General features: G+C 23.7%; 1 protein-coding gene across 1 annotated transcript; it reads left to right on the top strand.

Moving 5' to 3' along the window:
- Nucleotides 1-470: 470 nt before the first annotated feature.
- On the top strand, nucleotides 471-14,282 carry LOC126902836 (mucin-2-like). Its single transcript, XM_050680493.1, has 7 exons — nucleotides 471-895; nucleotides 1,312-1,447; nucleotides 7,262-7,332; nucleotides 7,914-8,020; nucleotides 8,087-9,229; nucleotides 13,883-14,028; nucleotides 14,087-14,282. Exons 3-5 carry the CDS (start codon nucleotides 7,273-7,275, stop codon nucleotides 9,204-9,206), a joined length of 1,287 nt encoding a protein of 428 aa, XP_050536450.1. The 5' UTR covers nucleotides 471-895; nucleotides 1,312-1,447; nucleotides 7,262-7,272; the 3' UTR covers nucleotides 9,207-9,229; nucleotides 13,883-14,028; nucleotides 14,087-14,282.
- Nucleotides 14,283-15,921: the final 1,639 nt, after the last annotated feature.

Below are 15,921 nucleotides of genomic sequence, written 5' to 3'. Positions count from 1 at the left end.
ATTGATAAGGTACACTATCAATCTAACAATATTAATTGATCGTTTCATGCTCAAATATGATCATTAAGATAAATCAAGCAACAATAATCAGGCAATTTATGTTTATTGTGTCTTCAGAACTACACATTGATTAGTTTTTACTGTGTCAAAATGTGCTTCCAAACTCAAAATTGATACTTTTAAACAACAAAATCTCAGAAATGACTTGTCCAATTTTAAAATTTTAAATGTATTTTTGTTTTAAATAAAATTATCTAACCAAAAATTAAAAAAAAAAAATAATAGTTGCCATTTAAATTTCTTAAGTTAGGGTAGATTTCTTCCCTTTTGCATTAGAGTTGAACTTTAATTTTAATCGTAAAAAATGCATTTAATTATTCAATTAGCCTCTAAATAAAAATTGTTAAAAAAATCAATAGCGTCTCTAAAAAATCGATGTTTCGAACTTATTGAACATTCTGTATGGCAGTGGTGTAACCAGAATTTCATAATGCAGGAGTGCCTAGTAAAAAATAAAAACAAAATACATATTTATTTTGTTCATTATTTCATTTTAAAAATGATTATTTATGTCAATGGGGGCCCGGGCTTTCTTACTTTGCCACTGTTAAATGATAATTAAAATTTTAGAATACTTGTGATATTAGCAGCGCTATCTAGTAACAATATTATATACTAACATTTCCTATTTTGGACTTTTTATTTTTTATTTGGAATAAACGTATTGTTATTCCTTAGCAACTTCATTTTTTTTTATTTACAACTCATTTATCGTATATTTGTATTTGTTTTTTATATTCATTCAAGTTATTCCATTTGGGTACAAGTAATGACAACATTTTTCGGTGGCGCATCATTACAAAGTGGAGTGTCCGTTTGTGCTGGAATGATTGTGGTGAGTGAAAGAACATAATTTCAACATGTTAAAATTTATATTACGTAATAGTAAACCACACTGGAATAAAGTTTCCATTACTGTTGATAATATTCGGGAGGGGAATTAACTTTTTGTTTCTTTATTTTTTTTTAGGGAAGATCTATTTTTATTTTAAACAAATTTTCCTTGACATTAATCTAAATTTATGTAAACAATATAATTTTTTTTAATACAATAATTATTTTTTATAACTTCAGTATTGATTACTATAACTTGAAAATTATCATGTTTTACTGATACTATTTTTAAAGAAAAATTTGTAGAAATAGTGCAATTAGCTTTGCAGATAGAGGAGAATTAATCATTTCATTAAAATTATATAATTTTAGCTAAAGTTTACTTTTATAATAATCAATATATTTTAATGTTTTTAGTCTATAGGCGCGGTATCACAAATGATGTCTATGACAATGTACTCAGATGATGTATTACGTAAGTGTTTTATAAGATACCTGACATTGTTTTCAATTATCACAAGTCATACAAGCATACAAGTATACCATATTTAAAGTATGTCTTAAATATAAAAAAATATTATATTTTCTAATTTTACTAGATTATGTATACTTAGGCGTGTGGTCTAGGAAGCTTAGCCCTCCCATCTAATTAGTAAAATTTTATGCATTGTTACATAGAAATTATTTATTTAAGAAGGGGAAATTAAATTTAGGACCCCAATAATCCTATATAAGGTAGTCTACCATGTTTTAACAATTGTAATAACTTATAATCTAGTTAATGTTTAGCATTAATTTTTTTTTGTGAATATTATACGTTGGGACTATATCATATATAATAATTTTTCCGCTTATTGAAAATATTTTTTAAATTTATGAAAAATATAAAAAATATAGATTTCAAGAAAAAAAAATTAATAAAAAATATCTTATTAATGTTCGGTAGTAAATTATCTATAGAATTTTAAAATTTTTGAAAATTTGAAATTTTAGGGTGTTTTTTTACGATATCAAACAATAAAATATGTATTGAGAAAAGGCCAAAAGAAAAGAAAATCTCTTTACGGTATATAAGCTTTGTTATAGGTATGTAATTTTTTCCACGAAAATTATTTATGCTTAAATGAGCACATATACTGAACTTAAACATTAAAAATAGAAGATATTAAACCTCTTAAGTATTTATTTATTACAAGTCAAAATTAGTTATTCCAATTGACAATGTATTTTATATAACAACCATCATTAGTTTTCTAATATTTTACTGAAATTAACAAATTTTTAATTTATATAAAATAGTAAAAAATTCTAATGTTTAATCTAATTTTCATATAAAATCGAAATTAGCTTATTATTTTCATACTCTTTGTTATAATCTATTATAATAAATATATTTTATAAATGTTTAATTTCTTCATTAATAAAGCTATAGTTTTTGTCGTTCTTAGCTAAAACAGCTGTAACATTATAAAATACACATTCTTTTTAACAGTTTGAAACAGGTAAATATTTGGGTTTAATTTTACATTAGTATTATGTCGATTATTATCATAACCAACATTATTGGTTTTTTTAATCACTAAATTGTGTTTAATCATATAAACTTGTGATATTCTTTTGCTGATTACTACTGCTGTTTTTTTACTTTTCTAAATTCCATTATCTGAATTGAAAGGACTATACTGCTTATTAGTAAATATCTAATAAATATCATTTACAATGTGAAAATTAGTTACAAGTTCATTTTTTTCATAATGATTATTTATATATTTATACCTAAGTATAAATGAAATTGAATATCAAATTGTTACATGGTCAAATATAAAACTGGGTTCATTTTTATTGGTTGACTTCTTAAGAGGTACTAGAAAAAGAATAAACTTTAAATATGTATGTTTGGTACAAAAATTGATGAAGACGATGACGATGTTTTAGTTCAAAGACTAAAAAAAGAAGATTTTATAGGAACAACAATTAGTATTCTTGATTCGAATATTTCTACCATTCAGTCAGAAATTTTTGATGTCATTCTTACAAATCCTAATGTTATTATCAAAGGTAAAAAGATGGTTTATTAGTTCCCAGGTTATATTAAAGTAAATGAAGCATAAAAGTATTACCAAAACGATCAATTTTACTTATGTTATTTAAAATCAATGTAAAATAATTATATCTATTTTAGCTTCGATGCGAAGCTGAGAAGGTATTGGTTTTACTATGATGTGTTTTTTTTTTTTTTTTGTGTCTGTTACCACTTTTTCTCAGCTCTCACCGAACGGATTTCTTTCAACGATACGTCAAAAGATCACAAATCGTATCTAGTCGAAGACATTACCCTTAAAAATTGAAAAAATTTCCCTCGTTCCCCGTAAATGGAGGAAACCTCCAAAAAAATTACAAATTTAAAAATTGCTAATTTTCAAAATTTTTTCAATTTTTTTTACTAAAAACTGCAGTAACTTTTTCCAAAATGAACATATCAATATAATTTTTTTTTATAGATGCTTGATGTCTTTACCTATCATTTGGTATATTTTTTTTGTAAATTTGACCCTTTATCTGCCCACAGGGGGGGATTTAAAATGACAACTTTTTCACAAAAAATTTACTTTTTCAACTTAACTTTTGAAAATGTTTCGGAAGGTCTGACACTTTTATGTATATCTTAAATTAAAGCTAATGTAATGTATTTTATTACGAAAAATAAAAAATTGACCTCTGGACTTGTTTTCATGGTGAAAATGGCTACCGAATGCTATTTTTGTGTGAAAATTCTCGATTTTACTTTTCACATTTTTAACTTTATAATGCTATAACTTATTGAAAAGTGTATGGATCAACATAATTTTTTTATGAGAAATAATATTTTTTTTAATAATCCCTTTTTTATTTGACATACTTTATCTTAAATAGGATATTAATAAGGAACTAGCAGATCATGTAGCATTTAGAATAATCCACCAATTTTTTAAAATTAAACACTATCTAAAGATTTGCATTGAAGCGTTTTATTTTGATAGTGATTAAAATCACTATCAGATATCATTATACTTGATTCAACTATGCCACGTTACCACTGTACTGCGACCCCCCTGTGCTGGGTTTTTTATTGGTGTTTAACATACAATTTTACTAGTTACTGCTTGATTATAAACACTCTTTTTAAGAAGTTAATGATTTAAAAGCAGTAGGTTTTAACAATACTTGTACAATTATTTTAATAACAAATATTATATTTTATCTATATTATCGATAAATGTTGTTTTATTAAACTTAACTTAGTTGTATAATAATTAGTCAAATATGTTTGATAAACAGATAATTATATTTAATTGTTTATTGCTTTACAAAATAATATTTATAGGACTATTATACTATTTATAAGCTATTGGTTTTAAAAACTTCTTTTAAACATCCATATTCCTATCTAATTTTTAACTCAAAAAATATTTTTCCAGTCAGGAAAATTTTGGGGTTCTAATATAGTATCAAATCTTTGATTTAACACACCTTTACGAGATGAAAAGTGTACTTTTGAAATATTTATGGTCCTTAAAAAAATTGTAGAGAAATTTATATATATTTCTTTTTGGAATGTTATATTTATTTTTATTGTGTAACGTTACAAATTCGATAGTAGATCATTTATAATTTTTTTAGTCTATTTATCTATTTTTTTTTCGCACAAGAGAATGCGTGAACCTTTTTTTGATCCCTTCCAAAAAGACTGGGCAATATCGATTTGAAATTTCCATTACAACAGTATTAGCTCTTGTTCTATCATTCTGCCGTTGACTATGCTAATGTACATGTGTTCTTATTTATTTGTCACAGTTGTTTTCAATGATGGAATATAGCCGATGATGGCGAACGGCCAGATCTTTTCGGCAAAGCATCCATATCATCGCGGGGTCTCTTCGAAGATCAGTTATCATTTTCTTTCTTTATAATTATATTTATGTAATGCATTTTATTAATTACGTAATTTTATTTATGTGTGGAGAGTACGTGTTTTCTCTTTCTTCTAACCAACGCTAAGGAGCTAGTGTCCAGACGACTTTTGGTATTTTTTATTAATTTCCAATTTAGCATTAAATTAACATTAACAGATGTGTTCCAAACTTTCTGTTGTTTGTATTATGTGATTTTATTTAAATAATTTATTTTACTTTTGTTGTCAGCCTTTATTTATAGCAATGGTTTTTGATACATTCGTATTTTTTCTATGTTTAACTTCATAAATTTTTTTCAAAAATTATTCTTAATTATAAAATATTTTTTTATTGTGCGAGAGCTTAAGAACTCACTTGTATTTTATTACTGTTCCTTAATTTAGCCACAGACTATGGTATATTTTACATATCAACAACATACAACTTCAATTACCATAGTTGTGGTGATAAATCACGAGGTGTTATAATCATTTATATTTAACAAAACAGCTATGTATGATTTAATTGATGTTCAGTTGCGAGATCTTCAGTATAACATAATAGATCCAGCAGATACAATCATTATTTGTTGTAAATGACCTACTTAGTGTTACTTTGTAACATAATCTCTAATGACAAAGAGAAGGTGAGCTGGGGAGAAGAGCAACCTAGCCCCATTGGATGGACGACGAAGATGTCAGTATCGCACATAGAGTGCAGCATATATAACATATAAGCATATAACTGGCTACACTCAAATAATAATAGTGTTTATTGGGTGTTGATAATGTTTTCAGATAATTGTGATTAAACATGAAAAATATAATACAGTAAAACTTATAATCTAACAGAAATATTAATTTACTTTTTTTTTAAGAAGACGTCTCATTATAATGTTAGTTTAAATTTATTTTCAGAAAAATTTACTATGTAAAATTTGAATATTCATAACCCTAGCACCAACAGGTATTTGTTATTAACTATGCCTTATATTCTATAATTTATTCGAGCAAATGTAATGTTCATAAGTACTTACTTTTAAATGATAGAAATTAATTGTAAATGTTTGTAAAAAATAATCTTTCATTAGTATTATTAAAAATTATTTTTAAGAATTGACTGAGATGAATTAAAGTAAATTTAATATTAATTAACACTAAAATTTAGTTTAGATATTAATTAAATTTTAATTAGTAATAGAAGTAAAAATGATAGATTATACATTACTTTATCTTAGAATAATAAATATAAGCGTTCAAGTTTAATAAAGAAGCAAATCTTTATTTCAATTGAGAAAATATTCATTTATAATAAAATTATTTTTGATAATTAATATTATTTGTTTAAAATTGGGTTAACTGAAATATTTACTGGAATTAAACATAATACAAAAAATTATTAAATGCGAACCTTTTTTTATATTAAAATCCTAATAACATTATATCTTTAATGTTCTCACAACTAATTCTAGTTTATAAGATGTTATTAATATTTATCTAAAAACTCATAATTTCATTGACTTGTAATACATTAATTCCAAAGAGATCTTATGATATNTCATAATTTCACGTATACTTACTTAAATTATCATTGACTTGTAATACATTAATTCCAAAGAGATCTTATGATATACATAATATTACTACTCGAATATCTAAATTCAATTACAGGTGCTCATTAGCGCGTACATAATTTTCATGGAAAAAGTTACATACCTAAAACAAATATATTTCGTAAACAGATATTGTTTTCTTCTGTCATTTTCTCAATACATATTTCAATGTTTCGTATCGTAAAAAAAAAACACTTGACAATTTCTCAAATTTTAAAATTCTATAGATAATATACTGCTAAACATTAATAAGATATTTATTACCAATTTTTTTTCTTAAAATCTATATCTTTTATATTTTTCGTAAATTTAAAAAAAAATATTTTTTTCAATAAGCGGAAAAATTATTATATATTATATAGTTACAAAAGAAAAAATAATAATAATGCTAAATATTAACTAGATCATAAGTTATTATAATTGTCAAAACATGGCAGACCACTATGTATATGTACATTAAAATAATAATTAATTACAATTGATACCATTTTTGATTTTATATTAACTAATTAAGCTATTTAAATAATTTTAAAGTAAAATTTTCTTTGAATTTTTAAATTCTGGTTTATACCAACTCTTTGAGCATAATTATACTTATATAACAATTTACTAATCATTTCGAAAAAAAATATTAGTCATGTTCAAATATCATAATTGATAGTTTATCAAATAAATACTTATTAAATAAACACTACCAAGGCTGTATTACCCTTTAAACATTATAGACACTGTACGTAGGACTTACAAATTGATTAATGTGACCCTTATTTGTAAATTTTTAATGAATTAGAATGTTAATAAAAATACTATTCTTTTTTTATAGCTTTCATAGCAATGTCACTTGGTTCTAATGTTTTGATGATTGGAACTTGGTTAATGGCGTTAAATTTCTCAGTTAGTATTTTAATTAATGAAATTATAATAATGTGTTTCTACGAAATTATGTACTAAAATTAGGACACAATTCAGAATATTTGTAAATTTTATAAGTGTTACTTAACGTTTATTATTTATATATTTAAAATACTAGGTTCCGATGATTTACTTAAAGTTTGTTTGGTTTTAAGGTTTTTATTTGTACAATTCCTAACCATTATAGTTTTACAAGGATATTTTATCTTAGAAAATATATAACATAAAATTAAGTATTGCGGTTTTTTGAATTAAATACAAAATAATTGTAATTTCATCTATGATGCATAGGAATTATATATTTTGTTTCATCAAATTTTGGAGTGTCCTAAGTTTGTGCAACTTTGTCATATATAGTTGTGTAGAAATAATTTTTGTTTTAAAGTAGGATTAACCCCCTTAATTTCCGCTCAAAACTATAACCATAGTATCAACACATTACCAAATTTTTAAGTCAATTAATAAAAGTTTTTACTGGCTAATAGTGTTTTCAGAATGACTTAACAAAATTTATAATTCATATAATTCCTAATTCTAATAATATACAAATATTAAATATTTAGAATCCATTGCCATTTGTGACATTAGCTATTAATTTATGGAAAACTTATATATTACTTTGGTCTGGCGCAACTGCTTATACAATATATTCTGATAGTGCGTATAACGAGTAAGTTTTTTTTATAGTTTACTAATTAAAATTACATTGTATCTCAGAATTTCACATTATTTCCAGTGGAATATTATGCGTAAATGGACGTTGTGTATCATCCTTATTTATAGTAAATTACAAGGCACCGCAAGTAAAAAATAATCAAAAAACACGCCTAGATTCAAGAACGCCTCCTTTAGTTGAAACAACAACAAAATCAAATGTTGGTACTACAAGAAAATTTTCAACTAAACGGCAAATCGAATTGATTGTACCATCTCAAGGACATTACACGATACGTATTCGCTCAACGACTAAAAAACCATCTATACCTAAAATAACAACAAAAAAACTAACTACTATAACTCCTCGTGGATATAATACTAGCATTCAAACCACTCCACCTAAAATACGGCCTACACCTAAATTTACATCTATGGCAACTGTAATAAGATCAAAAACGACAATAATATCAGTAAATAGTTTTACAACACCCAATTTATCATTAAAACCTAATATTACAACCCAACTTATATTTAACACTTCAACTAATGTAATACCAGAATACATACATAAAAATTCAACGAATTCAGGGTTGTCAACTGAAGCCACTCTTCAGACATCTACTGAAATTCAAACAATCACAGCCATAACACCTAAAACTGAAACTTTTATAACTATGACGACATTAAAGCCTACAACCAAAAGCATAACTACTCTCGAACCTTTAACTAAAGTTACTACAACTATTATGACAAGTACTATAAATCCTATTACCATAACACCCCATAAAAAGTCTACTCCTTTACCTCCTAAGACAACAATAAAAAAAACCACTAATATCAAAAAGACAACTAAAAGTATCACGAGTTCACATAAAACAAAAAATAAAACCACTCTTATATCCACATCTGCTACTACTCTAAAGCCTATAACTACAACACCCCACAAAATATCTACCTTTTTACCTTCTAAGACAACACAAATAAAAACAACCTTCGATATTAAAGAGACACCTCCAATAATCCCTACATTTAAACCTTACGACCCGACAGATCCATGTGATTGTAATATAACAATACCAGAAGTATCATCAACTCATCATACAGAAACAACAGAAGTTTATGATCCAGATTGTGATTGTGGGATCACAAATAAAAAGTTAAATTTACAGTATCAATCCACAAAACATTCAATGAGGTAGTTTAGTTTTCACAATTTTAGTAGGTAAACACATTTTAGCTTCGATGCGAAGCTGAGAAGGTATTAATTTTATCATGATGTGTTTATTTTTTTTTTTTTTTTTTGTGTCTGTCACTACTTTTTCTCAGCTCTCACTGAACCGATTTCTTTTAACAATACGTCAAAAGATCACAAATTGTATCTAGTTGAAGACATTACCCTTAAAAATTTAAAAATTTTCCCTCGTTCCCCGCAAATGGGGGAAATATCCAAAAAAATTACAAATTTAAAAATCGACAAATTTTGTCATTTTTTTCACTTTTTTTTCTTAAAACTTCCATAACTTTTTCAAAAATCAACAAATCAAAATAATTTTTTTTTAAACTAAAACCTTAGATATTTTCCTTTCATTTGATATAATTTTTTTGAAAATTTAACACTTAACCTGCTCATGGGGGGGGATTTAAAATTGCAACTTTTTTACAAAAACTAACTTTTTCAACTTAATTTTTGAAAATGTTCCGGAAATACTGCGTCCTTTAAACATATATCAAATTAAAGCTTATTTTATGTACTATAAAATGAAAAAAAAAAATTTGTCCCGACACTTTATCTTCTGCATGTAAACGGTTGCCGTAGTTAAAAAAACACTATTTTTGTGTTAAAATTTTCGATTTTCAATTTTTAATTTTCAACTTAAAAATGCTATAACTTTTCGAAAAATGCATGTATCAGCACAATTTTTTTTTTTCTAAATACATTATAAGTACATCTTCCATTTGACATACTTTTTATTAAAATTAGACAATTTCCCCTTATATAGGGGGGGTTCAAACTTTGAAACATTGTATAAAAAATAGAACTTTTTCAACTGAACTTTTGAAAATGTTCCGGAAATACTGCGTCCTTTAAACATATATCAAATTAAAGCTTTTTTTATGTACTATAAAATGAAAAAAAAAAATTTGTCCCGACACCTTATCTTCTATGTGCAAATGGCTGTCGAAATTATAAAAAAAATGTAATATTTGCGATAAAAATCACCTTTTATAACGATGTTTTTTGTACTTAAAACTGCCATAACTTTTTCAAATATTAACTAATCAAAATAATATTTCTTTATATTGAAACCTTAGGTAATTTTCTTTCATTTGATATCATTTTTTTTTGAAAATCTAACACTTATTCTGCTCACAGGGGGGATTTAAAATAGCAACTTTTTTACAAAAACTAACTTTTTCAACTTAATTTTTGAAAATGTTCCGGAAATACTGCGTCCTTTAAACATATATCAAATTAAAGCTTATTTTATGTACTACTAAATGAAAAAAAAAAATTTGTCCCGACGACCTATCTTCTATGCGCAAAAGGCTACCGTATTTAAAAATATGCTATTTTTTATTAAAATTCTAGGTTTTGTATTTTATTTTATTTTAAAATATTTTATTAGGGGAATAAACTGACTTTCATGAATATTATATAATTTCATTGACATAGAATAAAGTTCATAAGACATATGATATTATACTTATTAACATTTTTTACTTTTTTAAAGTCGAAAAAGTAATTTTTAAATTTGAGTTAGCTTAAATAGCCAATTTTATCATGCAACAAAAATCAACGAATAGTTGCCGAATGGGTAACACCTTGATCTTTAACGCCTAGGGTACGAGGTTCAAATCCGTTTGTGGCTTCTAAAATTTTGCATTTTTTTTTTGAGTTAGAATAGAATTTTCAAATCATTTGATATTTATCTCATTTAGATTCAATAATTTCAATAAATATAAAGGATCTTATCACTATAGTCTCCCCTCGTGAGAAGAAATTGATATTCATGTTAATATTATTTTACTATGTGGTTCTTTTTCTGGCTACGATTTATTTTGCCAACCCTCACTAGACCTACTTTTTTCAACGATACGTCAAATGATTCATTTAAGTTTATGATATTTAAGTTAATGATTAGTTTAAGTTATTACTCTTAAAAATCAAAAAAATATTCCTTATTCAAATAAAAAGTAGCTTAACTAGATTTGTCCATACAAACAATTAAAATCATTAATTTTTAATATTCTTAAATTATTTATTGTCGAATTAAATTTGATATGATAAAAGTATTCAACTACAAAAGTAAATAATTTTACTTTATAATTTATTAATTTTTTAACTCTATTTCTGTGTGCTACTACCAGTCTATAATATGCCAAATTTTTTAGTAATATTTTGCTATATAAATCATAAATTTAAAAAAAAAATGATTTTTAGTTTCACCTGAAGTTAACGATGGAGTTTTACAATTATAATTATATTTTTGATAATATGCTCAATTGAGTAAATCTTTTTAACTACTTTGGTTTGATTGGTTCATTTAATTAAAGTAAATTATTAAAATTAATTAAGTTCTGAATATTTCAATTGCAGAATTTTTTTAAACACCAAAAGTTATTAGGATATGATTACTATTCTTTCTATTTCAGTTATCTATTACGATAAAAATGTAAAAAAATCGAATTTTTCTGACAAATGTACTGTAATTAGTAATTATAAAATTTCCAGATTGCATATTAATCTTAAAAATTTCATTTTTTTCAATTTAATAATGTCAATTTCAAACTTGCAAGTTGAACTATAAGTTATGGTAACAAATTCATTTTTTAGCTTCGATGCGAAGCTGAGAAGGTATTTTTCATTAAAACTTTCACTTTAAAAGACAATAAAAAATAGGTTCAAAATGATTACCTTTAACATATTAAAAATCAAAATCAGTATTAATTTAATACAATTTTTTTTGTTCTTAATTATTTTTTTTTATATGTAAATACTTATTTTTTAATAATAAGTAATAATATTAAAACTTAGAAGTAATAGAAAAAGTTTAATTGCACATTTGAAAACATCACGAAAAGTTTATTTAGAAAAGTATATTTTTTTTCTGATGAAAGTTCCTTTTGTTTAGTGTATTTATTCATAAGTAACAAAATTTTTTTATTAAAAAGTATTGCATAAATTCCTTTAAATTTGTATACGCATTAAAAGTATATGAATATACAACTCCTTTTTATTTTTATAATATCTCCGTAAAAATTACAATATTATATTATTGAATACCACTTTCATACTCAATTTAATTACTGTAATTATTATGTATTCATATATTATAGTTATAAATCGGGGTAAAATTAAGGGAATAAGTGTTATTGTTGTTTTTGAAATAATCTACCAATTTCATTTTTTTCTATTTAATAATATTTATTTCAAACTTGCAAGTTGAGTTAAAAGTTATGGTAATAAATTCATTTTTTTTTTATTAAAACTTTCACTTTAAAGAACAAAAAGAAGTAGGTTCAAAATGATTACTTTTAACATATTAAAAATCAATAATAATTTGAAAATAATTAATTATAAAAATTATATAATATATAATTAAAATAATTACTAATCTGGATATAATTAAGGAAATAGGAGTTGATGTTGGGTTGGGTTGGTTACATTTTTAACTTTATAATGCTATAACTCATTGAAAAGTGTACGAATCAACACAATTTTTTTATGAGAAATAATATTTTTTAATAATCCCTTTTTCATTCGACATACTTTATCTTAATCAGGGTATTAATAAGAAACTAGCAGATAATGTAGCTTTTGTAATTATCCACCAATTTCTTAGAATTAAACACTATCTACTGATTTGCATCGAAGCGTTTCTTATGATAGTGATTTTAATCACTGTCAGATTAAATCTATACTGGACCCAACTATGCAACATCCCCACTATGCCGCGACCCCACTGTGCTGGGTTTTTTTTTTACTATGATATGGTCTTATTATATTAAATTTATGTTCAATATTTACTTTATTTTCTATTGAACTTTTATACTTATATATTTTTTAATAACGAAAAAAATACTTTTTAAAAATAGTTGGCAAATTTTTTTCTTTTGGATTAATGGCACGATCTAAAGAGATGAAAATGGGATTTAGAGTAAAAACTATTATTTTAGCACCTCAAAAAATATAATAAATTATAAGTATTTTTATAATACTAATATAACGTTTTCTGCAAAAGGAAGAACATGAATAAGGGTCCCAAAAATATTTGATTAAATGGGCTTTAATGTTTTATGGATTTAATTAAAAAATATAATTATTTTAATTTACTAATACACATTGCTTATTAAAAACATTAAGCTCTACTAATTATTATTGGACACAGTGGAATTTTTCACACCACAATGGTCGATTGGTCGTCAGTTTAATGGTGTTAGAACAACTATAAATTTTACGTTATATAAATATACAAGATATAGTGATTATAATGTTTAATACAAATATAATAATATGAGAAGTTCTTTTAATATTTTAATTTACAGTATACAAAAAATGTTAAATCATTGCATTATGAAACTCACAATATTTAATTAAAACACAACTTATTTCAAATGAAAAAAAATATTGTAATGAACAATTTTTTTTAAATTTAAAAATAATTAATTAAGTTGGGAAATTTTAAAGTAATTGATGTAATATAATTAAATATAAATCAATTATTAAACTATTATTTAAAATATATATTTTTAAAAGTATTAAAAATTTTCTTTGATTCGTATTAACGCATATTAAATACTCTTTCGCAAATATTTTTATAATAATTTATGTTATATTATATTTAATTTTTTATTATAATTTCATAAAATAAAGATTTTCAACGAACTGTAATGAATTAACTCATAAATTTTCAATGAAAAATAAAATAAACAAAAATACAAGTGCTCATGTTTTTATTCAACAGTTTAGCCAGATAAGTTCATCTACTATGCCAATTATTTGTCCTATTGTTTTATTGGGTAATATACTCAAAAAAAATTTTGCATGGTTTGATTAAAACATACTTTTATTTTACAGTAATATTTTTAGTTGGTTTATGGACATTAAAAAAGTATAAGAAATTTTTAAGGGCAAAATGTTGTGGTTGCATTCATAGATGCAACTGTGGATATTTTTGGGAAGAATAAAATTATCTTATAAAAAAACGGAAAATATATTATTTTTTATATTTGAACTTAAAATGTTCATCAAACGACTTGTCCAATTTAATGTATATCCATCGTAAGTGTTTTCTACAAATAATATAAAAATAATAAATAATTTGTCCATTATTAATTTATTATGTAAAGATTATGATTAATTTATTTTAACATAAATCATCCACAGTGGTAGAACTACAATCTGTGTTAGATTTTTTTGTTGTTATAACCTAGGTTATAAATAAGAAAGAATTCTTAAATTAAATATACTACTTATTGATTAATTTGCCAATTATTGAAAGTCTTCGTATACTAAGTGATTTTGTTATGATCTCTCAATTACTTACAAAATAAAATTCATATTAATTTTAACTTTAATTTTATTCACAAATGTATAATTTATTAATTGAATAACTTTATGTATAAAATCGAATTATAAAAAATATTTTACATCTATTATTAAACATATTTTAAGTTTTGCTTTTAGTTGTTATAACAAATTATTTTACTAAGTTACAAAAATATATATATATTTGAATACGTTTTAGAATTAAAAAAGAATTTTAAGTATTTTTTTTTTTTTTTTTGTTAACGAAAATTAAAATTTCTAAAATCAACTTAAAAATTGCAAATATATGAAAGTAGGAGTTATAAATGTTAACATTATTACTACGCCAATTAATCAAAATTTTTTAACTCGAATTTTTTTATGATATGCTGCTGATTGTGAAAAAAAATTAAACATGGAGAGTTACGAGTAATTGAGTGGTCCATAGTAACAAAATTATTCTATATTTCTAAGATATTATTACATAAATGCATTAATTATATATTTTTTATGTATTTTTACATTAACAATGAATACTAATTAGAATTGATAATTATACAATATGTCAAATAAAACATTATTAAGTGTGTATTTATTATTTTATTTAAATGATAAAAAAAAAAGTCTGTAAAATAGTTCCCTATTGTCATATAGTAATCTTTACATTTTGTCACTATGTTTAACTAGTTAAAATAATTCTTTGAAATATTTTGGAAACCAACATTAAAAGAATAATAAAATTACTAACAATTTTATTTTTTACAGTGGTTATAAGCTTAAAAGGACATAAGAAATTATAAAACGATAAGTTTATCTGAAACCCCGATACGATTCAGATTAATTATGTAATGGCCGAAATTTTGATTGGAATTTTTATTTTTAGCGCAATGTTTAAACCATTTTAATGTTTTAAGATAATTAAATTAATGATTTTAAATTACCTAGAATATTAAAAAAGTTGTTTTAATCCGACTAAGTTTTATTAATGGTGGATTTTGCGAACAACCTATTCGTGTCTATAGGCGATCTGTCTTAAAATAATAGTGTTTTTTGAACTACACACTTTAAAAAAAATATCCGAATTTTTACATACATATATTGGATTTGTTTAACCCATAGAAAGTAAAGGAAAATTTGGATAAATAGTGATATATATGTTATATTTGTGTACGAAATTTTTGATACTTAATATCATAAATACACTATCGGTATTTACAATTAACGTGTATACCAAAAATATCAAATTGATAAACGTTAATTTTGGATCATTTGTGATTTTGTAGGATTCTTATACATTCTTGTTCTTATTAGATTGATTTTTAAAATTTAAATTTTGCTATCTACTTACTATAGTTTATGTTACTTTTGTAGATTATGGTAGTTTT

Source organism: Daktulosphaira vitifoliae, unplaced genomic scaffold (genome assembly GCF_025091365.1).
Source record: "Daktulosphaira vitifoliae isolate Bord-2020 unplaced genomic scaffold, ASM2509136v1 Scaffold_3, whole genome shotgun sequence".
Taxonomy (NCBI): domain Eukaryota; kingdom Metazoa; phylum Arthropoda; class Insecta; order Hemiptera; family Phylloxeridae; genus Daktulosphaira; species Daktulosphaira vitifoliae.
This window is presented reverse-complemented; position numbering and strand designations above follow the sequence as displayed.